The sequence below is a fragment of the Diceros bicornis genome, chromosome 7, assembly GCF_020826845.1.
Source record: "Diceros bicornis minor isolate mBicDic1 chromosome 7, mDicBic1.mat.cur, whole genome shotgun sequence".
Taxonomy (NCBI): Eukaryota; Metazoa; Chordata; class Mammalia; order Perissodactyla; family Rhinocerotidae; genus Diceros; species Diceros bicornis.
This window is the reverse complement of record NC_080746.1, coordinates 17,897,638-17,923,205: the sequence shown is the minus strand read 5'-3', so window position 1 is coordinate 17,923,205 and position 25,568 is coordinate 17,897,638. Positions and strand designations below refer to the sequence as shown.

General features: G+C 47.9%; 2 protein-coding genes across 2 annotated transcripts; both read left to right on the top strand.

Moving 5' to 3' along the window:
* The first annotated feature begins 6,846 nt into the window (after positions 1-6,846).
* VPS11 (VPS11 core subunit of CORVET and HOPS complexes) lies at positions 6,847-18,306 on the top strand. The gene is made up of 17 exons (XM_058545054.1): positions 6,847-7,061; positions 7,643-7,791; positions 7,888-8,023; positions 8,614-8,777; positions 9,626-9,873; positions 10,605-10,806; positions 11,203-11,354; positions 11,994-12,180; positions 12,643-12,789; positions 12,913-13,101; positions 13,206-13,367; positions 13,598-13,737; positions 13,827-14,029; positions 14,161-14,332; positions 15,313-15,535; positions 15,674-17,114; positions 17,343-18,306. Exons 1-16 carry the CDS (start codon positions 6,875-6,877, stop codon positions 15,836-15,838), a joined length of 2,826 nt encoding a protein of 941 aa, XP_058401037.1. The 5' UTR covers positions 6,847-6,874; the 3' UTR covers positions 15,839-17,114; positions 17,343-18,306.
* HMBS (hydroxymethylbilane synthase) lies at positions 18,226-25,430 on the top strand. The gene is made up of 14 exons (XM_058545051.1): positions 18,226-18,305; positions 20,469-20,522; positions 20,882-20,954; positions 21,364-21,413; positions 21,501-21,556; positions 21,938-22,015; positions 22,221-22,298; positions 22,419-22,494; positions 23,326-23,439; positions 23,691-23,729; positions 23,973-24,092; positions 24,601-24,654; positions 24,799-24,885; positions 24,983-25,430. Exons 1-14 carry the CDS (start codon positions 18,273-18,275, stop codon positions 25,154-25,156), a joined length of 1,086 nt encoding a protein of 361 aa, XP_058401034.1. The 5' UTR covers positions 18,226-18,272; the 3' UTR covers positions 25,157-25,430.
* Positions 25,431-25,568: the final 138 nt, after the last annotated feature.

Here is a 25,568-nt window from a genome sequence, read left to right as displayed (position 1 = left end):
TATGATGTAGTCTACACAGAAATTGATAAATAATGATGTATACCTAAAAAAAGAATAGTTCAGTCTTCAGATAGAAAAATTAGTAGAAATAAAGAGAAATTCTTTTAAAATTTTAATACAGTTTAATCAAATAATACACAAATGTAATCTTGAAAAAAATTGAGACAATCTACATGAAGCTAAATGCCTTTGATACCGTCTGCAACCTCACTCTCTCTTCTGGAGGCTCTGGAGGTATCTGCTGTTACCAGTGTGGTGTGTAACCTTCCAGGCCTTTTCCTCTGCATTTACATACATATATGTCTCTTGAAACATGTAGTTTTTGTCTTTTTTAATAATAAAATGTTATACAATTAGATTGTTTGCAACTGGCTCTTTTTTTTGTTTTTTTGGCGACTAATAAATCATGGAGCGCTTTCCATATCAGTGTGTAAAGATTCACGTTATTGTTGTTTACTGCTATAGAACATTCCATAGCATGGGGTTGTTTAGCCGTAATGATGGACATATAAGTTGTTATTTCAGTTCCACAGAGAAATATTTTGTTTCTCAATAACTGACTCTACTTTTGGCCAACTATCGGTAGGGTAGATTCTTTCTATCCATTTCAGAGTATGCATTTTAACATTTATTGGGCCTCTGTCACATCCAAGCACTGTACTAGGTGCCGTGATTCCAGAGATAGGGGTGTCCTTGCCTTCGGAGAAGTCACAGTCTGTTGGGAAGCAAATATGTTCATGGTTTCATGCACTTATTAAAAATCTATTGAATGACTGCAAATTGGGAGACAAGTCAATCTCTCCTGCTTCTAAGTGAGCTCCCACCCCCAGAATGCCCTTGGTGGGAGCATTGTTTTGCTGCAGCTACAGTTCTTGACCTGGGTATCTGTCCCCCTGGGAGGTGCAGCAGATGCCTGTGCTCTGGGGAGTCACCTGTTTTGTTCTCTGAGCAGAGACGAGAAGAGTGTTTCACAAGAACAAGTTGTAAGACACCTGATTTAGATTGACCAAGGCAGCTGAATCCACTAGTTCTTGTCCAGAATAACTTGTTAATAACATTTGAGGATGACATCCCTTCCCCCACACCATGGAGAAACCCAAGGGAAGAAAGTTGCTATCTTGCAGGACGTGTGCCAACTGACAGACGATTAAAATGAACACATCAGCAAGGGCATATACATAACATTGTAAACCACACAAGTTATGTCATGGCTGAGGGCAATCTTCATCAGGGCAAACATCCTGGTCCAGGAGAATTTGAAAAATTAGTTGTCACTCAGCAACCCCATTCTTAGGTTTCTATCTAACAAATGTTCACCAAGAGACTGTAACAGTTTTATTCACAATGTCCCAAAATTGAATACTTCCCAGATGCCCATCAATAGTTGGATGGATAAATAAATTGTGATGGATTCACACAATGAAATTCTATACAGCAATGAAAATGAATGGTCTATTACATTCCACAACTTAAATGAATCCCACAAACTATATTGAGTGAAAGAAGCCGCAAGTCAAAGAGTACATACTTTATGATTTCACTTAAGTTTAAAAACACGCAAAACTAAGCTGTAGTGATAGAAATTGGGATGGTGCTCATCCTTGCTGGGTGGTAGTGTTCAGAAGAGGGCATAGGGCCGGCCCGGTGGCGAAAGCGGTTAAGTGCACGGGTTCCGCTGTGGCGGCCCGGGGTTCGCAAGTTCAGATCCCAGGCGCACACTGATGCACCAGTTGTCAAGCCATGCTGTGGTGGCGTCCCATATAAAGTAGAGTAAGATGGGCATGGGTGTTAGCCCAGGGCCAGTCTTCCTCAGCAAAAAGAGGAGGATTGGCGGATGTTAGCTCAGGGCTGATCTTCCTCACAAAAATTAAAAAAAAAAAAAAAACCATTAAAAAAAAAAAGAGGGCATAAGGCAGGCTTCTGGGGTGCTGGCAATCCTCTATTTACGATGGTTGCAATGACTGCGAATAGTTAATGGGCTGTAGTGTGTACACTTTTCTGTATGTATGTTTCAATAAAAATTTAAAAAATTGTTTTGTGTGTGTCACACAAAAGACTTGAGGGTTTGATTTTGCTGTAACCTTAGGCAGGTGGAAGGCTCACTTTTACCGGGAGAAGCTGGACCAGGATAAGTTTTTTCTACTTCTAAAACAATGTTTTTAGAATTACAAAAGAAGTATGTGGTTATTGAAGAAAACTGGAAGAACATAGGAAAAACAAAGAATAAAAACTACCCACAATTCCATTTTCTAAATCACTTTTAGTATTATGTATATCAATCCACACACACCTTGAACTTTAATGGAGATAACATTTTGTGACCATTTTTCATTTAATTTATTGAGAACATTTTCCTATGTCGTATTTTTTCTCTACAGAATTTTGAATGGCTATATTTATGGAATTGTAGCATAGAGAAGTACAATAATTTATTTACCAAAATTATAATTTGACAATCAGTTTGTTTCCTTTCTTTTCGCTATTATAAAATTGCAATAGACATCTTTATTGATAAATCTTTATGAAATCTATCCCTTATAATCTATTTAAGTTGAATTCCTAGAAGTAGAAACGTGGGCTTAAATTTCATACATTATTGCCAAATTGCCCTCCAGAAAGGTTCACCAATATGCACTCCCCAGTAGCAGTGAATGACAGCCCCTATATTCTTAAGAACACTAGAATATTAATGCATTTTTAAGGACTTGGTATTACAAATTTTAATAGGATGGGGAGGGTGGGGATGAGGAGACAAAGGACTGGGGACATTTCCCAGCTTGCATTGGGATGGGAATTATTATGTGTCAAGGAGAGACAGCAAGACTTTTAGGGTTCTTGAATTCTGTGACTTCATGATCACATAGAAAATCACTCAGACTTAATAAATTTATGGACTTGAGTGTTCTAAAAATAATAATAAATTGAGCACCCAGAATACGGGGCTTTGGAGTTTGACAGACCTGGATTTGCCTGTGAACTCCAGCACTCCCTGTCTGTGTGACTCTAGGCAAGTTGTTGAGCTTTCCTGAGTCTCGGTTTCCAGATCATTAAAAGGCATGCTGGTACGCGCCTCACAGGGTTGGTGTAAAAATTAAAGCCGGTAAAGTGCTTAGCACAGTGCTTGGGACATCCTAAGCACCAAGTATACATTAGTTAACTTCTTATTGGTTTTGTTATTAGTCTAGAGAAATAAAACTAAAAGATGGGCGCTATTGCAGTGTTAAATGCTTCATTAAGAACTTTGCCACATTCATGGGGATTTTCCTTTCCCTGGTGTAGGCCCGATTTTCACAATCAATAATCAGCTAATTGCGTCTTTCTCCTGTTTCACTGTAGCTTTGGAGCCCTGGGCTCTCTTGTACTGTAAGAGCTCTGAGTTTATTTTAGGCTGACCTCCTTGCTCCTAAAGTGGAAACTGCTGCTAGAGTTTTTAGGCGCTAAGAGAAAAAAATCCAGGTTTTTCAGAGTTCTAGAAAATGGTTTCTACCCAGAGAGCCAGATGAGAGGGGTGAAAAACTCATGGAAAATAAAATTTGCATCTGGAACAAGAAGTACATTATGTACATTATGGGCAGTAGTTTGCTGAAGGGGAAAAGAGAGGGCATTGCTAGTCAACTCTTGATTCTGAGTTGTGATCTCTAATTTCAAGCTAAAGACTTGAATTGCTCCTTCAGTCCTCAAGTTCTCAGTATGCAGAACTGTAAGTGAATCTGTACATATAATCATTTTCTGTGTAGTTTGCCTGCCTCTCTTCCTCACTGTACTGAAGTTCCTGGATTCAGACAAGTATAACTAAAAGACAAATCCTGGTGTACGTTCTGACAAGTGTAGCCTAGCTTCACCTCCCAGCAAACCATCTAATTAAAGGTTAGGGAACTGAAGATCTCTTGCTTTATTTTCAAAGAACTTTTTTTTTTTTTTGTGAGGAAGATCAGCCCTGAGCTAACATCCATGCTAAACCTCCTCTTTTTGCTGAGGAAGACTGGCCCTGAGCTAACATCTATTGCCAATCCTCCTCCTTTTTCTCCCCAAAGCCCCAGTAGATAGTTGTATGTCATAGTTGCACATCCTTCTAGTTGCTGTATGTGGGACGCGGCCTCAGCGTGGCCGGAGAGGTGGTGCGTCGGTGCACGCACGGGATCCGAACCCAGGCTGCCAGTAGCGGAGCGCGCGCACGTAACCATTAAGCCACAGGGCCGGCCCTCAAAGAACCTTGATTTTTTTTTTTTTTTTTTTTTTTTTTTGTGAGGAGATCAGCCCTGAGCTAACATCCGCCAATCCTCCTCTTTTTTTGCTGAGGAAGACGGCCCTGGGCTAACATCGGTGCCTATCTTCCTCCACTTTATATGGGACGCCGCCACAGCATGGGTTACCAAGCAGTGCGTCGGTGCGCGCCCGGGATCCGAACCAGCGAACCCCGGGCCGCCGCAGCGGAGCGCGCGCACTTAACCGCTTGCGCCACCGGGCCGGCCCCAGAACCTTGATATTTTTGCCCAGAGAGAGTCACTTGAACCTCTTTGAGACTCCATTTCTCATCAGAGATAATGATACTTCTGCAGGTGGTTGCTATGAAGAGTCCACGGAAAATGAAAGCACTTCGTTACGTTTAATTCACTACATGAAATTAAGGGCTGGTTACTGTCAGTTCTTCCTATATGTCTGTCCCCTATGGTGGTGGTCGAGCTCTTTAAAGGGCAAGAACCATGTCTCATTCATATTTATATTCTGGGCATTTAGTACAATTCCAAGAATAGTGAGTACTCAATACATATTTGTGAAAAGGAGAAAAGGAAGGCAGTAAGTTTGAAGAGGTGCCGTAGGTTGCTCTGGCGGGCCAATCTCTTCCTTTTTACCCTCATCAATAAGATCCAGTGGTCACAGGCCTTACCAGGTTCAGACATCAGAGGAAGACTCTGGGCCTTTCCCATTGGACAGTAGAGGGAGCACCCAAGTCAACAACAAAGATGCCAATGGGTCTGCTGTTCACATCTCTCTTTGCTTTCACACTGTTTCTTTTAACATATATTATTCACAGTCTTAACAAATGACATAAAATACTATCTAAAAATTCTAATGAGTAGTACAGAATATGCTCAGCAAGTAAAAACGGGTCCAATCTATGCCCCATTTGTGCTTCTGCCCGTGGGTTGAGATCCTGAAACAGTTCCAATACCTGTGTGACAAAGACAAAAGAAATCTGAGCTGGAAGTCAGGAAATCTGTGCGCCTGGTGGTGGCTAGACAGTTTCTTCCCCTCATTTATCTCTTGAGACAAGTGGACACTACCTTTCCTGTCAACTCGATTGAGGAGAGGAGGGGATAAGGGGAAAATCATCCACATTCATTCCTTCAGCCAAACATGGAGCACCTACCAGGCTCTGTTAGACCTGGTTCATGGTAAACAAGACACAGCCTCCGCTCTCTGGAAACTCAGCCTCAGGGACTAAAGAGTAAAATATTCTGAAAATAAAAAGGTGTGTGTGGGGGCTGGCCCAGTGGCGCAAGCGGTTAAGTGCGCGCGCTCCGCTGCGGTGGCCCGGGGTTCGCTGGTTCGGATCCCGGGCGCGCACCGACGCACTGCTTGGTAAGCCGTGCTGTGGCAGCGTCCCATATAAAGTGGAGGAAGATAGGCACCGATGTTAGCCCAGGGCCCTCTTCCTCAGCAAAAAAAGAGGAGGATTGGCGGATGTTAGCTCAGGGCTGATCTCCTCACAAAAAAAAAAAAAAAAAAAAAAAAAAAAAGCTGTGTGTGTGTGGGAGGGGTATAAAAATAAACTTCACAAGTACTAACCACATGGCCACTTTTTCATATGTCCATACGATTTCAAATGACTGTATGTCACTTCTGTACATCGCTCCTTGTGGCACACAAACAGTACACCTACAGTTTTCCATGTGGACAGTTGGTTTAGCCAGAGTTGGGAATGGTGGGTGGCCACGGAATATCTTAGACACTTGCCAATTGTTAAGGCATTCAGCTCTCAGAGCTGCCACTTCCAGGCTTTTTGCTGTGTTCTGCTTATGTCCCATTCCGCACCACTACGGAAAAGGGGAGAAAGCCAGGTTCTTGGGAGTCACTGCCCCATCAGTATTTCCCAGCTTCCTTAAGAAACATTTTAATTTTATTTATTTATTTTTTCCCCCTAAGCCCCAGTAGATAGTTGTATGTCATAGCTGCACATCCTTTTAGTTGCTGTATGTGGGACGCGGCCTCAGCATGGCTGGATAAGCGGTGCGTCAGTGTGCGCCAGGGATGCGAACCGGGCCGCCAGCAGCAGAGAGCACGCAGGTAACCGCTAAGCCACAGGCCTGCCTAAGAAACGTTTTAAATGTCTATTACATGCCACACACTGACAGAGGGACACAAAAACGAACATCAGATACTAACTATGGTTCACAATCTGTATCTGGTGGCAGACACAAACTTCTAATTTTATGTCTCCTCTCCTATAGCTGAAAAACCAGTTGCATATACACTGGTTCATTTATGCCTCAAAACAGTCCTGTGAGGTCAGAACATAATTCACTTAGGCAAAGCGGGTTACAATTCCCAAACCACGCGGCGTTCCTGATCTTGATCCCTCATTACCCGTGCGTTTAATAAAGGAGGAAACTGATGCTCAAAGAGGTGAAGGGTCCAGCTCTTAAGAAGCATTTTAGTCAGTGCAGTCATATAACGGACAAATTCTCAAACTATAGAGCCAGTGGCGGGCGGGGAACCCTGCCTCACGGGGCCCCGCCCACTCTCCCAGCAGGCGCTGTCTCCCGGACTAGAGAGCGCTGGCGCATCCAGGCTCCAGGAAGCTGCGGGGTCACGTGATCCGCCGGCTTCTCTCACGTGACTCCTCTCTCGGAGGCGGGGGCCTTCGGCCAAGATGGCAGCGTACCTGCAGTGGCGGCGCTTCGTTTTCTTCGACAAGGAGCTGGTGAAGGAGCCGCAGGGCAATGATGGGGCTGCTCCCGGGGCCGCGCCTGCCTCTGGAACCGCTGCTTCCAAGTTCCTTTGCCTCCCTCCTGGCATCACTGTCTGCGACTCAGGCCGAGGGAGCCTAGTCTTTGGAGATATCCTTGCTCTGGAGTTGTCTCTTTCCTCCCCGGATCCCTGAGGAGATCCAGCTGGGATGGAATCTGTCCGTCAGAGGGGTTCGTGTGACGTGCCACTTTCGTTTAGATGGGCGCCCAGTGCTCCGTCTGTGGTCTGAGGGAAGAAAGAAGGAAGTCCGTTCTTTATCTTGTTGCCAACTGAGCAATCCTGAGAAGTCGTTTAACCTCCATGGGCTTCAGTTTCCTTATCTGTAAAAGGTGTGTGAAATACCGATTTGGCAAGGTTATTTTTAAGATCAATCAAAAGAACGGATGCCAGTTGGCTTTAAAAGATAAATATGTAAGGTGTCATCTCCCCTGCCCAATATTGTGGGCAAGGAGGTAAATGACACCAGGAGTTTGCTGGTTTGTTCCTCATATTGCTGCCACTAAACTCTGGCCTTCCTTTTCACTCTTTTTGAGAAAGGGAGTCCCAGGAGGTAGTGTGTGGAAAAATCCTTGAAAATTTTGAAGAGCTATATGTATGTTAGTTGTTATTTGGGTTCTGGTCTAAGTGCAAGTCTTTCTCCTTGGAAAGGAGGCTCCTTGACTACCTGCACATATGGAAGGCCAGATCTGGTTCTTGCCCCGCTCCCTACAGCTTACCAGCTTCCAGGCCTACAAACTACGGGTGACACACCTCTACCAGCTGAAACAGCACAATATTCTGGCATCTGTTGGTGAGGATGAAGAGGGCATCAACCCCCTGGTGAGTCCTAGAAAGGAAACGGGAAAGACCCAGAAGCCTGGGAATGGTTGTTTTTGGAGGGTGACTAGCATTCACACATCCGAGGTCTGTCCCCAGGTAAAGATCTGGAACCTGGAGAAAAGAGATGGTGGCAATCCACTTTGCACTCGAATCTTCCCTGCCATCCCAGGAACAGAGCCGACTGTTGTGTCTTGTTTGACTGTTCATGAAAATCTCAACTTTATGGCCATTGGTAAGCAGAAAGGAGGCAAAGCTAACAATCCATGATTCATTTATTTATTTTTTTTGTGAGGCAGATCAGCCCTGAGCTAACATGTGATGTCGATCCTCCTCCTTTTTGCCGAGGAAGATCGGCCCTGAGCTAACATCTTTGGCCATCTTTCTCTACATTTTTATATGGAATGCTGCCACAGCATGGCGTGACAAGCGGTGCACCGGTGCGTGCCCGGGATCCAAACCCGCGAGCCCCAGGACGTCGAAGTGGAGTGTGCGCACTTAACCGCTTGCTACTGGGCCGGCCCAATCGATGATTCTGTATAGATTTTCTTAGAGTTGCTTCTGCAGCTCATATTCATTGTTTTCATGAGACCGCTTTGTACTGAACTGAGGCCTTTGAGATACTAAAGTTTGGAATGGGAAAGCATTTAGTTTTGTTCTTTGAAGATGAATCAATGAGTACCGATCTTCATGTTAACCATTGGAGAAGTTGGGGATGAGGAGAAAGCTTGTCAGTTCTAACAAGTGCCTCAGATGATGTTTTTCCCCTTCTGTGCTTCCTGAGCTTTGCAGCCTCAATGAAGTGCTGTTCCTGCTCTCGTACAGGTTTCACAGATGGCAGTGTTACATTGAACAAAGGAGACATCACCCGGGACCGGCATAGCAAGACCCAGATTTTGCACAAGGGCAACTATCCTGTTACTGGACTGGCATTTCGCCAAGCGGGAAAGACCACTCACTTGTTTGTTGTGACAACTGAGAATGTTCAGGTATGACCAGGGCCTCCACTGTTAGGGGCAGGCGGGAAAGGCTTGTCCATTGCTCATGGGGCTAGGGTGAGGAACTGCTAAGAGAGGTAGGATTCTTAAATTTTGCATCATAAAGCCTTGAATCGTTTGCCCAGCTTAATGTTTTTCTTCACTTAGGAGACTGGGAAGAGTTAGAGTTAGGAAAAGAAATCTGGGCTTGTGTAAAAGATCTGAATTTTTTTCCTAACTAACTTGTTAAGTGACACTGGGCAAGTTGGTTTACTTCTCTGGCTTCTGGTGCTCCTGATTATTATTTTTTTTTTGGTGAGGAAGATTAGCCGTGAGCTAACATCTGATGCCACCCTTCTCTTTTTGCTGAAGAAGATTGGCCCTGGGCTAACATCCATGCCCAGCTTCCTCTGTTTTATATGGGACGCCGCCACAGCATGGCTTGACAAGCAGTGTGTCCGTGCCAGCAGGATCTGAACCTGCGAACCCCGGACCACCAAAGTGGAGTGCACGCACTTGACTGCTATGCCACTGGGCTGGCCCCCTCGTGCTCCTGATTTTTAACAGCCTACTCTCAGAAATAGTCTTTTGATAAAACAGTAAAAGATTATTGCATTTATCTTACTTGCAGAATTCCTGTAGTGGGTAGTGATAGTATATACAGAGGAAGAAAATTTGGTCCCTGCTTATATATTTAATAGATGGGTGATGGTTAATGGAGAAGGCAAGCTTCCAGGGGGAGTCTTAGGGTGCAGTGAGTTAAAAAGACAGAGCTAGGATGGAGATGAGAATACCTTTGGGAAGGCTTAGATGCCACCTCCTCAAAGGGAGCCTGTTAACCCCTTTCTTACTTCTCCCAGTCCTATATAGTTTCTGGAAAGGACTACCCTCGTGTGGAGTTGGACACCCATGGTTGTGGCTTGCGCTGTTCAGCCCTAAGCGACCCTTCTCAGGACCTGCAGTTCATAGTGGCCGGGGATGAGTGTGTCTACTTGTACCAGCCTGATGAACGTGGGCCCTGCTTTGCCTTTGAAGGCCATAAACTCATTGCTCACTGGTTTAGAGGCTACCTTGTCATTGTCTCCCGTGACCGGAAGGTTTCTCCCAAGTAAGGATTCCAGGGAGAAGGGAAAGGGAAAGGGCTGGATTTGTTCTCCAAAATTAACCTGATTTTAAAATCCTAATGCCTGGATCCTGTCAGTCTCCCGCCTTGGTTTTATGTAGACTGCGCTTACACCTAGATTCAATTATAACGTTTTTACTGAAAAATGTGTTTTTGCTGCAGACCTTTGCTGAGCAGCCTTGGTGCACTAGAACACTCCAGGGAATTTTGGCTCTCGTATTGTTTTTTTTTACTCTTTAGTTAAAATAAACTGGGCAGAGGAATGAGGGATTGAGTAGTAGAGAAATTGAGGAGTGCTGGGAAGTGCAGGACACAGTATTTTCTCTCTGAGCCACCTGAAAGGGGCAGCATGGTCGTCTGCGTGATGGAAGTAATCCCTGTCAGTGTTAGTTTGTTTTCATTCAGTACTAAGCACAGTGTCTTACATACAGTAGGCACTAATTATGTGTTAAATGAATGGATGTTTGAATGAACTTAATTTTTTAATCTGTTGCTTATATTAATTATAGGATCCTAAAGGGTAAGGTCAGGTCTATACGCTCTCTTCCTACAACTGCCAGCACGATGCGGCATGTTATGGCATGAGCTGCTAGAGAGGCCAAAGAGGTGATTTGTTCTGGGTGGAATGGGCAGCACCAAAGTTGTCATGGGAAAGGAAATAAAGAGGAGCTGAGACAGGTAGTACAAATATCTGGTGCTTTTTCTTTCCCACACAGGTCAGAGTTTACCAGCAGGGACTCACAGAGCTCCGACAAGCAGATTCTCAACATCTATGACCTGTGCAACAAGTTCATTGCCTATAGCGCCGTCTTTGAGGATGTAGTGGATGTGCTTGCTGAGTGGGGCTCCCTGTACGTGCTGACGCGGGATGGGCGGGTCCACGCACTGCAGGAGAAGGACACACAGACCAAACTGGAGGCAAGGCCACCAGGTTCCCAGAGCTGGCCACAGGCACCCAGACGCCCCTATGGGAACAGGCTCCCCAAGTCACCTTGGCCAGGGTGTTTCCTTCCTTTGGGTCACAGCCTTACTCAGCTCCCTTAGGGAGAATTACAAGATAAATGGCCTGGGATAAGGCCTTAGAGGGAAGTAATGGCTGGGAGCCTGAGCCCACTCTCAGGGTCCACTCTGTCTACAGAGAACCTTGTGAGGTGAGGTGATGTTGGTCTTGGGAGTATCTGAGGTCTCACCCTGTCTAGGATCTAGGCAGATTGGAACTTCAGGACTGTCTGGCTTTCCTGTTGTGGGTACATTCTGGGAAGGTGTCTTCTCATGACTGCTTCTACCAATTTTCTAATCTCTCTCCCCTTTCAGATGCTCTTTAAGAAGAACCTATTTGAGATGGCAATTAACCTGGCCAAGAGCCAGCACCTGGACAGTGATGGGTTGGCCCAGATCTTCATGCAGTACGGGGACCATCTCTACAGCAAGGGCAACCATGATGGGGCTGTCCAGCAGTATATCCGGTCCGTCTGGAGGCACTTTAGGATGTAGCTCTGAGTGCAAGGATAGGCAGCCAGAAGGGCTAAAACCTGTGTTTGGAGGTGGGAGGTGGACTTCACCAGGAACAGTCCTTTTTTCCTGCAGAAACTGTGATGCCTCGAGTGAGAAGACAGTATACCTTCTAGGAAAGGGAATGTTTAGGGTCAAATATTACATGACCAGTGTGCAGTTGAGCTGAGGAGTACCTATTATTTTAAACTTTAGCTTGACCCTTGTTAATATTCATTTTGACCTGATTCTTTAGAGAGAAAAAAATATTCATCTCTTGCTTCTACAATTTCTTCCCTTGGCACTAATTCTTAGAATTTTCAGCCCTAATAAGGGGTTTTAGGGATCTGTCTAGTCTCCTACCAGACCTCTCTAGAATTCCTGTTCACAGCCAAGTTTAAGAACCACTGCTCTGGACTTTGGTACTCCTGTGGTCCACAGTCTAGTAGCATCGATATCTCCTAGGACTTTGTTAGAAATTCAGAATCTCGGGCCTCACTCCAGACCTCCTGAAACAATTTGCGTTTTAAGAAGATCTGCAAGTGATTCCTATGCACGTGAAAGTTTGAGAAATACACTGATCCAGATGATGTTTGATGCACGTGTCTCCCTAGGACCATTGGAAAGTTGGAGCCGTCCTATGTGATCCGCAAGTTTCTGGATGCCCAGCGTATCCACAACCTGACTGCCTACCTGCAGACCCTGCACCGGCAATCCCTGGCCAATGCTGACCACACCACCCTGCTGCTCAACTGCTACACCAAGCTCAAGGACAGCTCGAAGCTGGAGGAGTTCATCAAGGTGCAGGGTGGTGCTGGTGGGGGATTCCTCGAGGGCCCCACTGAGTGTGAGGTGGCTCCACTGGGGCTTGCCCTTCTTCAGCAGGATGCAGGGAGAGGAAAGAGCTGACTTTATTTGGGGACCAGGACCCTCTGGTCTATAAAACTGGGAGGAGAAATAGCCTTTCCTGCTAGTTCTTGTCCGTCTCCCCTCTTGTTTTATGATGCCAGAACTTCCTGTGTATCTAAGCCCTGGGAAGTAGCATTGGGGGAGCCCTGTGTCCCCAGAGGAGTCCCTTTAATGGTAGGGGCAGAGGAAGACTTTAGCTCTTCGAAACTTTCTGAGGGGCAGGATAACATAATGTTTTAAAAGCATGGACCTTATTATCTTAAGACTCTGGTCTTAGAATTAGTTGCATGTCTCCTGTCTCTTCCCCAACCACAACCTCCCTGCGAATCGTTTTGGCTAATGTCTCCCTGGCAGACAAAGAGCGAGAGTGAAGTCCACTTTGATGTGGAGACAGCCATCAAGGTCCTCCGGCAGGCTGGCTACTACTCCCATGCCCTCTACTTGGCTGAGAACCATGCACATCACGAGTGGTACTTGAAGATCCAGCTAGAGGACATCAAGGTAGGTGAGACCTGACTCAGGCAGAGCCCTGTTCTTTTTCTAGGACATCTCAGAATGATGAAAGTGCTTCCTGGTGGGTAAGGCAGGAGCATGCACTTAACTCTGCTCTTTACCTCTCCACAGAATTATCAGGAAGCCGTTCAGTATATCGGCAAGCTGCCTTTTGAGCAGGCAGAGAGCAACATGAAACGCTATGGCAAAATCCTCATGCACCATATACCAGAGCAGACGACTCAGTTGCTGAAGGGACTTTGTACCGACTATCAGCCCAGCCTTGAAGGCCGAGGCGATAGGGAGGCTCCAGGCTGCAGGGTGAGGCCTCAAGGAGAATGGCTTTTGGACAGTAAGATCACCTTAGGGACCTCCTGGCCACCAAACCCACTCGCTCAGCCTCCTCTCCTCCCTTGCCATCCTAGGCCAACTCAGAGGAGTTCATCCCCATCTTTGCCAACAACCCACGAGAGTTGAAAGCCTTCTTGGAGCACATGAGTGAAGTGCAGCCTGACTCACCGCAGGGCATCTATGACACACTCCTTGAACTACGACTGCAGAACTGGGCCCATGAGAAGGATCCGCAGGTGAGGCCTGACAAAAGCTGCAGGAAGCGCTGCAGAAAAGACAGTTCTTCCATCTTTTGCGGTTGCCTTTTGATGCATTATTTAGACCAATAACACCTCACCTTTGGGGGCTACGTGGTCCTAAGTGAAGAGGAAATTGGACTGAGGGGAGGAGAGTTGACTTGCCTTGTCCCAAGAGACCTTGTGACTTTTCCCTTACGTCCAGCACCTCTCCCCTCCTCCTTCCTTAGGTCAAAGAGAAGCTTCATGCAGAGGCCATCTCCCTGCTGAAGAGTGGCCGCTTCTGCAACGTCTTTGACAAGGCCCTGGTGCTCTGCCAGATGCATGACTTCCAGGATGGGGTCCTTTACCTCTATGAGCAGGGGAAGCTGTAAGAGTTTGGGGAATTTCAGGGAAGGGGGAAGGATCCAAGTAATTTTCCAGGGAGAGCCTCTGAGCTGTGCCTTGCCCCGGCCCCAGGTTTCAGCAGATTATGCACTACCACATGCAGCATGAGCAGTACCGGCAGGTGATCGCTGTGTGCGAGCGCCATGGGGAGCAGGAACCCTCCCTGTGGGAACAGGCACTCAGCTACTTTGCCCGCAAGGAGGAGGACTGCAAAGAGTACGTGGCAGCTGTGCTCAAGCATATCGAGAACAAGAACCTCATGCCACCCCTTCTAGGTACTTGGGAGGACAGGGTGGGTGGGTGCAGGCTGCTGACCATCAGGGGCTCTGTGGCAGGGACTCTCCAACTCTATCCAGAGGATGCTGCGGGGTTCATTGTCTTGTTTCCTCCTGGGCCCCCATCTCAGTGGTGCAGACCCTAGCCCACAACTCCACTGCCACCCTGTCTGTTATCCGGGACTACCTGGTCCAGAAACTGCAGAAACAGAGCCAGCAGATTGCACAGGATGAGCTCCGGGTGCGGCGGTACCGAGAGGAGACCACCCGCATCCGCCAGGAGATCCAGGAGCTCAAGGCCAGGTACTTGGCATCTGGATATGTGGCAGGGTCCAGGGGATAACCTCGTTCTTCACAGGGTGTCATTCAGGTTTCACAGACAGAGGAGTATGTGGGGTGTGTTTGAGCATTTCATTCTTGAAGGTCTGTTTTAATGGAGGAATTCCAAAGGATTGTTTATTACATAGATCATTATTTATTGGGCTTTGGAGGATATTATCCTGTAGCAGGTACTTTTCTTTCTGTATATGCCTACCTTTTACCTTTTCTAAACACACATCTAGGTTGTGGTTGGAAGCCATTCAGAAGTAAAAGCTTTGCTTTAGAAAATACAGAAAGTTAGATAATTTAGAAATATTTATAGTAGATGTTAATCCCTACTCTGAAGTCTTATCTGCCCTTAATACCGTAAAATATTTATTAGAAAACAACAATTTCTTCATTCCACAAATATTTACTGAGCCCCTGTTATGCCCCAAGCACTATTCTTAATACACACAAAAAGCCCTGCCTTCACAGAGCTTACACTGTAGAGGAGACGACAGACAGTAAACCCGTTAAATAAGCAAAATATTGTAGTATATTAGCTGGTGATAAGTTCTAAGGAGAAAATTGAGGAAGGGGAGTAGGTTGAGGAGTGTGTGTGTGTGTGTGTGTGTGTATGTGTGTGTTATAATTTATAAGGTGGCCAGGAAAGGCCTCACTGAGAAAGGGTCACATCTAAGTAAAGGCCTGAAAGACAATTTAGTAGCAATTGTGAAAATTGGAAGAGAGAAAAATATCCCTCTGGGTTAGTTGGTCTTGCTGGGAGCATGCTGAGACACACTGCAGGCCCAGGCTGTCAGCCTTGTTTGATTCCCTTTAGGTGGTAAGAAGAGCAGGGCCTTGTAGTCCGTTAACAGGGACATCTCTCTTCTCATCGACCTCAGCTGCCTTCTCTCCCATTTGGCTCTTGACCCTGCCCTCACTGTTCACCACTCCTTTCTGGTCTCCCTTGCCTGTAGTCCAAAGATTTTCCAGAAGACCAAGTGCAGCATCTGTAACAGTGCCTTGGAGTTGCCCTCAGTCCACTTTCTCTGTGGCCACTCCTTCCACCAACACTGCTTTGAGAGTTACTCGGAAAGTGATGCCGACTGCCCCACTTGCCTCCCTGAAAACCGGAAGGTCATGGATATGATCCGGGCCCAGGAACAGAAACGAGATCTCCATGATCAGTTCCAGCACCAGGTGGGGCTGAGCTGGGTAGATGACTACCCCTCACAGAAAGCCACGGGAGCACTGGAGGGCTTGTTTTCTTTTCTCCTTCCTCATTTAGGAAACAGGCACTTTGGTTCTGATTCTTACTTCTTTCTGCTTTCCGTGCAGCTCAAGTGCTCCAACGACAGCTTCTCTGTGATTGCCGACTACTTTGGCCGAGGTGTTTTCAACAAATTGACTCTGCTGACCGATCCTCCCACGGCCAGGCTGACTGCAAGCCTAGAGGCGGGGCTACAGCGGGACTTGCTCATGCACTCCAGGAGGGGCACCTAAGTAGCTTGTGGGAAAGGATGTGATAATGGAGGCACATCAGTAGGGACAGAGGGGGACAGTGGCAGGGCTGTCGCACAGGAGTCAGGCAGACGTGCACAGGACTCCACTCTGATCTGATGTCATAGTCCTCAGGACTAAAGAGGATTTTCTTTTCCTGCCTCCTTGTTTGGCCAGCCGGCCATTCTTCCTGTTGACTTTTCGAGCAGTGTAGATCCTTCCAGACCAGCGGGGGAGGGCACCTCAGCAACCTCTGTATATGGACAATAGCTGCTTTGTTCTCTATCCAAGAGCACTAGGCTGTGCTTGGGTCATTGCTCCCAGAGTCTATAAATAAAAGCATATAATGATTTGGGGGTTGAAGGATTTATTCTGGGGACTTCTGGGTGATTCTTAACTGTGCAAAATGTACTTCTTTCCCTCTGCTCTCCTAGAGCTCCACTTGCCTTTCTACAGAGTTCCTTAAAGATTATGTTGAAGTGAGTTCATTCCAGGAATGGGTGGGGCTTGTGGCATCTGGTAGAGTTCAATTTACTGAAGAACCTCTGCAAAAGACTTAATGCCTGAGCTCCAAGAGCCACCTGGACCCAGGCCCCCCAAAACAGCTCCTGCTCTTTAGTCTGGCTGGTCTCTATAGCTCTTGTTTGGACAAAATATTCAAGCAGGAGGCAGATTCTGGTGGGGAGCCTCCTTGGGCCTTTGTAATGGGTAGGTTGGTGTCTTGCTGTAATCAGTACTAGATGATAAGCAGGATAAAAGGGTCTTTATTGAAATATTTTTTTTCCCCTCTGAAGTTGTCAGCTGAAGTTTGTGCTGCTAGGTGTCTGCGTGTAATTTGGGTTACACTGCCTGTTGGAAAATTGCTCTTACAGCGTTGTTTAATTGAAGGAAGTAACTTGGATGTTGTGTTTAGGTAGTATTTAGAAGAGACAGAGTACACTACATTTGTAGTGGCTAAGAATACAAACTTTGGATCAGCTGACCTGAGTTTGAATCCTAGTTTGACTTAGGGCAACTCTTACCTTCTCCGAACCTCAATTTCTTCATCTGTACATTAGGAATTATAATACCTTTCTTGTACGGCTATTGTGAAGGCCTAAGGAGTGAATAGGTGTCCAGTTCTTTGCACAGTGGTTAGCATATGGGTACTCACTATGTGGTTATTAGTGATGTTGGTGGGTAAAGCACTTTTCCTAACAAGCCCTTTTTCCACTAAATTAATATGTTGGCACTCCCATTTCACAGTTGTCTTTAGGCATGACCTTTGATCTCTCAACCAGTTTTTTTTTTTTTTTAAGATTTTATTTATTTATTTATTTTCCCCCCAAAGCCCCAGTAGATAGTTGTATGTCACAGCTGCACATCCTTCTAGTTGCTGTATGTGGGACCCGGCCTCAGCATGGCGGGAGAAGCGGTGTGTCGGTGCGCGCCCAGGATCCGAACCCGGGCCGCCAGCAGCGGAGCGCGCGCACTTAACCGCTAAGCCACGGGGCCGGCCCTCAACCAGTTTGTTTTATTTTAGAAATAGAAACATTGGGGCCAGCCCAGTGGTGCAGTGGTCAAATTCATCTGCCTCACTTCGGTGGCCCAGGTTTCTGGGTTTGGATTCCTGGTGTGGACCCACACCATTCATCACCATGCTGTGGTGGTGACCCGCATACAAAAAGTAGAGGAAGGGTGGCACAGATGTTACCTCTGGGTGAATCTTCCTCAACAACAACAACAACAAATAGAAATGTTACCTACTTCAGGGCTGTAGCAGAGCTAAGTTTGAGCAGAGCAAAGGAAGTGCTACATAAGCTGCACTAACTGCTTGAGCCACAGCTAAGGAGATAAAGCTCTAGAATTCTGGATGAATAGTGTCCTGGAGCACACATCTAATTTGTGGGTGTTGAATCCAGCCTAGCATCGTAAGTTGCTTAAGGAATCTGTACTTCTAACGCAGCATTATAGAGTTAATATCCTTTTCCTATTGGGCATGGCTAACTGGCATAAATGACTGTCCCTTTGGGTGGTGGTAGGAGGGGACTGCAAAGAGTTTACTTTGTGGGTAAATCTGGGCCACTGACCATCAGTATCCTGGCTCAGAACGAGGTATAGGTAAAAGTAGAAATGAATAGCTGGTAGGCCTGGGTCCTAAACCAGGAAGACGGAGGCAAACGGGAACCCAGCCCCTCGTCCGTCTGGCGGAGGAGGGGCAGTAACAGACAGGTACGGTCTTCTCTGTCGCAATCATTCGAATTCCCGCCCGGCGGAGGTGCCTCCTCTCGAGGGCGGGCGCCGGAAATGACGCAGGGCCCTTCGTAGAGCCGGGAGTCAGACTGCAGGAGGAGCTGAGGCCCCGCGTGCACCCGGTGCCAGCCGGCCGGGACCTCCGGCTTCCCCAGATCCCGAGGGACCTTGGCGGCGGCCTTTGGCCTCCCTCCTGAGCACAGCCATGTCTGGTAATGGCAACGCGGCCGTAACGGCGGTGAGTCCTAAGCCGCTGACCCTCGCCACTTCGGTGTTCTGGGCTAGCGGTGCAACGATTGGCCCCGGGTTGCCACCCTTCGTCGCCTATTGGTGGGAACGACTATCCGTCGTCGTCTTTTTTTTTTTTGGTCCCCATAGTTTTTAAAGGGCCAGTAGCGGGGTGCCCTTAGGAAGGAGAAGGGAAATCAGTGAACGGTGGGGCTGGAGTTAAGAGTGGAGCGATTGTCTTGAACGGAACCCCTAGCCCTGCCGGGATCTGGGTGGGATTCGGCCTAGCTCTAGATTTAGTGACCTAGCCTAGGAAAGTTCATCTACACAAGACGGGGACATCTACACATGTCCCGGGATCCTTTCACGCCAGACAGGGCCGAGGCGGTATTTGGCCACCTTGGGAATATGTTCCACTTCGGATACAGGAAAGAGAACATACCCCCAGGTTTCCAAACAGCACACAAACATGTTGGAAGTGCGCCTTTTCCCCTTTCTCCATTTCAGCGGTCACCCACCCCCAGCCTACTCTCAAAGTTCCCAGCTGAGACACACCATTGGGTTACTTACTACCGTGGGTGGGAGCCACCCTTGAGCCTTCCTATTCCTCGTTTGTCCTCGGGCTCTGAGCTTGTGTAGATGCAAACTACAGAACAGGAGGCCAGAAAGAGATAAGAAAGAGATGGGGCTGCTGCTTATCTCCTAATGTCCAGCCTGCTGGGGAGGGAGGAATTCTTTGCCATTGCACACACTGCTGAGCACTGGACTAGATGTAGGAAGATCTGAATTCCAGCTCCAGCTCTCTACCCATTAGTAGCTGTGATCTTGGGCAAGTCACTTCATTCCTCAGAGCCAGCGTGGTCCCAGAGATGCCTGCCCTGTCTACCTGATAGATTGTTAGGAAGATTAAAAGCAATAGCTTTAGCATTTGTGTGCTCAATAAATTTTTTAATAGAGCGATTTGACCTGAACATCCTGTGCAGAATCAATGAAATTAATGGATTGTTTGAACCTAGCAGTTTCTGGGACCTTAGATTCCTTTCTGTGGGCTCCCTGTGGCCCACAATTTTAGTGGCCATGTTTAGCATTTCAAGCCTAGCCTGATTTGCTCAGTATCCCCCAGGGTTTATTTATTGGAGAAGCGATAGCAATGGAATAGACTAGAGTCCAAGAGGAGCCAGCTGTCATCTCCTCCAGCAACAGAGGCCCTGGATGCCTGGCTGCAAAAGAACTCCATAGGATGAAGATTCCAGAATGGGGAAAGTTGATGGTGTTCACATTCACTCTTGTCTGATCTAGAAAGAACTAGGACCTCAGAGTGAAGAACCCAGTTCTACCTACTTGGACACCTTTGTCCAAAGTGCCCTGGCAGGAGGAAGAAGCATGTCTCTGAGTTCTTGGCTTGGTCTCTGGCGTCCTGGTATTTCCTTGTTGGTGAAACCAGAGGCAGCACTCTAGGTGAATGGACATGAGGCAGCTTAGCCTCTTGGTCTTATAGAACATCAAAGGCAGAAGACGCTTGAGTCCAAACCTCTTCATTTTATAGATAAACAAATAGGTACTGATGAGTTGGTGTGCTCAAGCCCACCCAGCCAAGAGGCTGAGCAAGACTATACATCAGATCCGTTGACCCCAATCCTTTATGTATGTATTCCAACCAGATTAGGGGATTGATAGTGGGGCAGCTCTTGGCATCTAGGTGGCACTGAAGCTTTCTCGAGTGCCTGCTCTGTTGTGGATACTGAAGTTGTCCTTGGTGACTCAGCGCAAGTTCCCCCGTGTGGCCCCGGCTGCCCTGCCCCTGCCTGCTGCCAGCCCCACCCTCCCTGTGGCCAAGCTGATGGGCCTTATCTCTTATCCTACCTGACTGTGTGCAGCACTCCCACTGCCTTGGCCAGTATGCGCTTCAGGGCTCAGTGTCCTGGTTATTGCAGCAACAGTAGCCACGGGGTCCTACTATCACTTCCCTCTGGTCTCTGCTTCTCTGGATCAGTGAGGAGGGCAGAAGGTACTGAGGAAGGTAAAGGGACCAGTCTTGGAGTTTTCTCTACACAGAGGCTCAGCTGGCCACAGGCCAGGGGCTGAGGTGCCTTTCTTCCAAGCCAGTGATTCTGGTTCTTGGACAAGGTGTTGAGGAACAGAGGGAACTGTGACCTGGGGACTTTTTCTGCAGGAAGAAAACAGCCCAAAGATGAGAGTGATTCGCGTTGGCACCCGCAAGAGCCAGGTGAGGGCAGGTTCCAGGGTGGAGGAAGTTTGTCAGAAGAGCTCTGTGCTCACGGTATTGCAAGGTGCAGGGGCCAGAGGGTTAGTTCCCAGCACCTCGGGGTGGAGGAAATGAGGTGGCTGGGTGTTAAATTCCATGAAGAATGGCAGATTGAGTTGTGTGGAGAGAGAGTCCCTGGGCTGGGGAAGTTGTTGGGGTGCAGAGGATTCCTGGGCCAGATCTCTCTCTTTCCTCAGTGTGCATTCAACCCCCTTTCTGAGTTCCGTTCCCTTCAGGATCTCCCTGACCCTGCCTGTGAGGGTCTAAGCTTGGGGCAGTGGCCAGGGAAGGACAAGACTAATCTGAATTTCTGTCCCCAGCTGGCTCGCATACAGACTGACAGTGTGGTGGCAATGCTGAAAGCCTTATACCCAAGCCTGCAGTTTGAAATCAGTGAGTTTTCTGGACAGGAGTGGAAGCCAAGGGGAAGCCCTCACCCCCTGGAGAGGAGAACATAGAGCTTCTGGCTTTACCTAGCACCAAGGCCTGGTCCCATTGCCTCTGAGAATTCTCCTTGGCTGTCCCCTGTTTGGAGGGCCCTTTCCTCCTCTGAACACCTCTAGCTCTGATTACCTGGGCTAGCCTGACATTCAACATCCCCTGCTTTGGGTTTTTTATGTGTGTGTCTGGTCTTCCTACTAGATCGTACATTTCCAGAGGGTAGGAACTGGGTCTTATGTGCCTCTGTATCCATCCTGTATCTTAGCACTGTGCTGGGCTCAGTAGGAGCTCAGTAAATGCTCAGTAGGAGCATTAGAAAATGCTGGTCAATAGGTGCCTGATTGATTGACTCTCTCCTCAGTTGCTATGTCCACCACAGGGGACAAGATTCTTGATACTGCACTCTCTAAGGTAACAACATTTCCCCCCCAAGTCCTTTCCCCCCTTCTTTCTCCTTCCCACTAGAGATTCACTCTGAGGCTCTTTCTTACCTGGCAGATTGGAGAGAAGAGCCTGTTTACCAAGGAGCTGGAACATGCACTAGAGAAGAATGAGTAAGTGAAAGACAGGAGAGTGTGGCTCCCTCCCAATCTCTTGCTAGGACCCCGGTGCACATCAGACGTGGATATCAGCTAGACCGTTGGGCTTAAACTCTTGGAGAGGCTAGAGGGGGCCTCATATGTGAGTTTTTCAGGCTTCAGAAAAGGAGAGTATACTGGTTCTGAATATCTAGCTGCATGGAGTGCAGGATTGGGTGGAGGGAGGAGGGTAGAAGGGAAGGGAGGAGGGGAGCAGGTCTCAGGGTCCTGAGGTCTCAGAAAGGCCTGCTTCCTGAACTGCTTTAGGCTCCGCAACTGAGATAGAGGCAGGAGTAGGTGGAGAAGGAGGGGCCTGCTGCTTGGACCCCTTCTTACCTCCCTCTCCCGTCTCTCTAGAGTGGACCTGGTTGTTCACTCACTGAAGGACCTGCCCACTGTGCTTCCTCCAGGCTTCACCATTGGAGCCATCTGCAAGTAAGAGTCCTGCCAGTCAGGGGGCCTGGGCAGGCATCATGTTAACTTTGGCTTTTCCCTTCGGGATTTGGCCTTCCGCCTCTAGGGCTGTCTCCCCTGCCCTGAGGAGTGTCAAGCATGGCAGAAAACTCAGAGAATGCCAGTTGGTTGGCTATTGAGAGACCCTGGAAGTGACCTCATTCTATGATCTTCCCTCCATCCCCAGGCGAGAGAACCCCTGTGATGCTGTTGTCTTTCACCCAAAATTTGTTGGGAAGACCCTAGAAACCTTGCCAGAGAAGAGGTGAGTGGGGCCTGGATAGGCATCTTGGTGGGATGTGCACAGAAGAGGGAGGGTTGGGAGGAGGAGGAAAGGAACAGTACCTGCCTAGAGTTAAATCTCATTTCAACCTTCTCTGAGCAGCGTGGTGGGAACCAGCTCCCTGAGGAGAGCTGCCCAGCTGCAGAGGAAGTTCCCACATCTGGAGTTCAAGAGTATTGTATCCTTTTAGAGGAGGAAGTGGGCAGCAGCCACGGAGGAAGACGAGGTCCAGAGGGCCCTGGGAGTCCTGAGAGTAGAAGGGGCTTCCAGAGGAAGTGGACCATGGGGGCAGTGGGCTGTCTGTTCCCGCATTCATCCACTCATCCACCCATCTATTCATAATCCTTTCATGTTTTCTCAGCCCTAGGCAGGTGCCTGGCACCGGGGTTAATGGTGAGCAAAGTCAACATTGTCCTTGCTTATGTAGAGTTTATATTTTGGTTTGGGAGACAGACAAACAGGCACTGATAATACAGAGTGATACTGAACAGTGATTACTTCCAGTTGGGGGATGGAGGTACTTCCATTTTTATTTTATATTCTATATTGTTTTGATTTTTACAATGAGTATATAGTATGTTTTGTAAAATTAAAATAGCATGTGCTAAGTGCTCCAATGCGCAAAGTAGAGACTTCTCTGGAAGCTTCTAACTGGAACATCTAAACACAGACTTGGGGGTCAGGAAGCTTCTTAAAGGTCTTGTAACCTTGCGCAGGTTATTTGACCTCTCTGTCATTTTCTTAGCCTGAAATGGTGGTAATAATAGTGGAGAAAATAATAATAATAATAATGGAGATAATAATATTTACCTCATAGGGTTGTTGTGAAAATTAAATGAGTTGACACATGTAAAGCACTTTAGAACAGTGTCTGGCATGTAGTAAGTATGAGGTAAGTGTTAGCTGTTACCATTAAGCTGAGAACTGAAAAATGAAAAGTTAGCCAGATAGAAAGGGAATGTTTCAGGCAGAGGGAACAATGCTCATGGTCCTTAGCATCTCTCCATAGCGGGGAAACCTCAACACACGGCTTCGGAAGCTGGATGAGCTGCAGGAGTTCAGTGCCATCATCCTGGCCGCAGCTGGCCTGCAGCGCATGGGCTGGCAGAACCGGCTGGGACAGGTGGGGGCTGCCCCTGTTCCTTCTCCAGTTAATCTTCATCCTCTTCTTGCCTGTATTCTCTTCTTGAACACCTCGCCTTTAACAATACAAGCTAGAAACAAGTCCCAGGCTGGGAAGACTGGGGATCAGAGGCCAGACTCCCACTTTTGCCTGTGCAGGCTTTGTATATGATAGGGAAGCTCCATCTCACAGCTGTGTGATTTTATGTACCCCCATCTCCTCCCTTCTGACTGCCTCTTCTGCCCCCGCAGATCCTGCACCCTGAGGAATGCATGTATGCTGTGGGTCAGGTATGTTTGGCCAGGGAGCTGCGTATCGATGTGCCCCTTCCCTTTGTTCTCAGCCAGGAAGCTGGTCGCACAGCCTTCCGCCTCTGCTTCCCCCAGCATAAACACTCCCAGGGAGGGGCAGGTCTTGGGAGGCTACTGTACCAAAAGGCTTTGGGGAGCAGGTGGAAATTGGCTGGTTCCTATCCTTGGTGCCATTGGTTGGGGACAGATTGGGCCTGATGTCCTAGGCTGTTTTTCCATCAGGGGGCCCTGGGCGTGGAAGTCCGAGCCAAGGACCACGACATCTTGGATCTGGTGGGTGTGTTGCATGATCCTGAGACTCTGCTTCGCTGCATTGCTGAACGGGCCTTCCTAAGGCACCTGGTAGGGCCTGTGCTCCACCTGTGGAGGGGTGGGGACTTGGGAAGTTGGGAAGGGTAGTCAGGAGATTTCTTAAATTAATGCTCTGTGTTGAGTGGTAACTCATTCTTTTTTTTTTTTTTTTGTGAGGAAGATTAGCCTTGAGATAACATCCGATGGCAATCCTCTTTTTGCTGAGGAAGATTGGCCCTGGGCTAACATCTGTGCTCATCTTCCTCTACTTTATATGGGATGCCACCACAGTATGGCTTGACAAGTGGTGCTTTGGTGCACGCCTGGGATCCGAACCTATGAACCCAGGGCCGCCAAAGCAGAGTGCATGCACTGAACTGCTATGCCAGTGGTCCAGCCCCTAACTCATTCTTGAATGTCATGTATAAAGACGGCCCAAATCTGGGCCCCTAGCCTTCTGTTCACGTATGTCCTCAGAGGTCTGTGTGTCTCTGAGGGCTCTGGTCATAGCGTGGTGTTAAGGGTCCTTGGAGATCACAGGGAGAACTTCTCGTTGCAGGAAGGAGGCTGCAGTGTGCCAGTAGCTGTGCATACAGCTATGAAGGATGGGCAAGTAAGCAGGGGAAAATGGGTGGATGGCAGGGAAGGAAGGTCTGTGGCATTTCTCCCTGTGCATCCCAAGTTGCCTGCAAGAAAAGCCTAGGCCTCTAAGCAGTTTCCTCTCAGAATATGCTGAGGGAACCGTTTTCTTTCCCAGCTGTACCTGACTGGAGGAGTGTGGAGTCTGGATGGCTCAGATAGTATGCAGGAGACCATGCAGGCCACCATCCATGTCCCTGCCCAGGTGCCAAGGCTGGAGGGTGAGGGAGAGGGTCAGAAACAAGTCTGTGTGTTACCTCCCCTCTTTTGCTCACCAAATCCTACCTCCTTCCCTCATCCAGCATGAAGATGGCCCTGAGGATGATCCACAGCTGGTGGGCATCACTGCCCGGAACATTCCACGAGAAGCCCAACTGACTGCTGAAAACTTGGGCATCAGCCTGGCCAACTTGTTGCTGAACAAAGGAGCCAAGAACATCTTGGACGTTGCACGGCAGCTTAACGATGCCCACTAACTGGCCTGTGGGGCACAGGTGCCTAGGTTGCTGCCATCTGTCCAGTGCCTACATCCCAGCCCTCAGTGCCCCCTTCTCACTGCTGACTGGGGAGTGATCACCCCAGTTATCGGGTTGAACAGCAGGGTCAGAGACTTCCACGGACTTGCCTCACCTTGGGGCCTTGGTGACTGCCTTGCCTTCTCGGTAGGTGGAGGCTTCATCTCTTTACAGAAAGTCCAAACCACAGCCTTTGAATGTTACCAACTTTACTAATAAACCAGCTCTGAAGGTGGTTTTTTTGTTTTTGGTGGGGTGGCAGGAAAGGACAAACACAAAACCCTTTACTCCTTACTTCAGAGACTGGGACCTCTTTAACACCGTTTCTGCCTCAGTAGTTCTCCTTTTAAACAGAATAACTGTTTCCCAGGGA

Bases quoted from the DNA above. Each gene is read 5' to 3' on its own strand.
- HMBS (XM_058545051.1), top strand. From the start codon at position 18,273: ATGTCTGGTAATGGCAACGCGGCCGTAACGGCG. The intron at 24,655-24,798 runs GTAAGCAGGGGA...TTTCTTTCCCAG, and splicing joins CAGCTATGAAGGATGGGCAA to CTGTACCTGACTGGAGGAGT. The intron at 24,886-24,982 runs GTGCCAAGGCTG...TCCCTCATCCAG, and splicing joins CCATCCATGTCCCTGCCCAG to CATGAAGATGGCCCTGAGGA.
- VPS11 (XM_058545054.1), top strand. From the start codon at position 6,875: ATGGCAGCGTACCTGCAGTGGCGGCGCTTCGTTTTCTTCGACAAGGAG. The intron at 10,807-11,202 runs GCAAGGCCACCA...CTCCCCTTTCAG, and splicing joins ACACACAGACCAAACTGGAG to ATGCTCTTTAAGAAGAACCT. The intron at 13,102-13,205 runs GTGAGGCCTCAA...TTGCCATCCTAG, and splicing joins GGGAGGCTCCAGGCTGCAGG to GCCAACTCAGAGGAGTTCAT.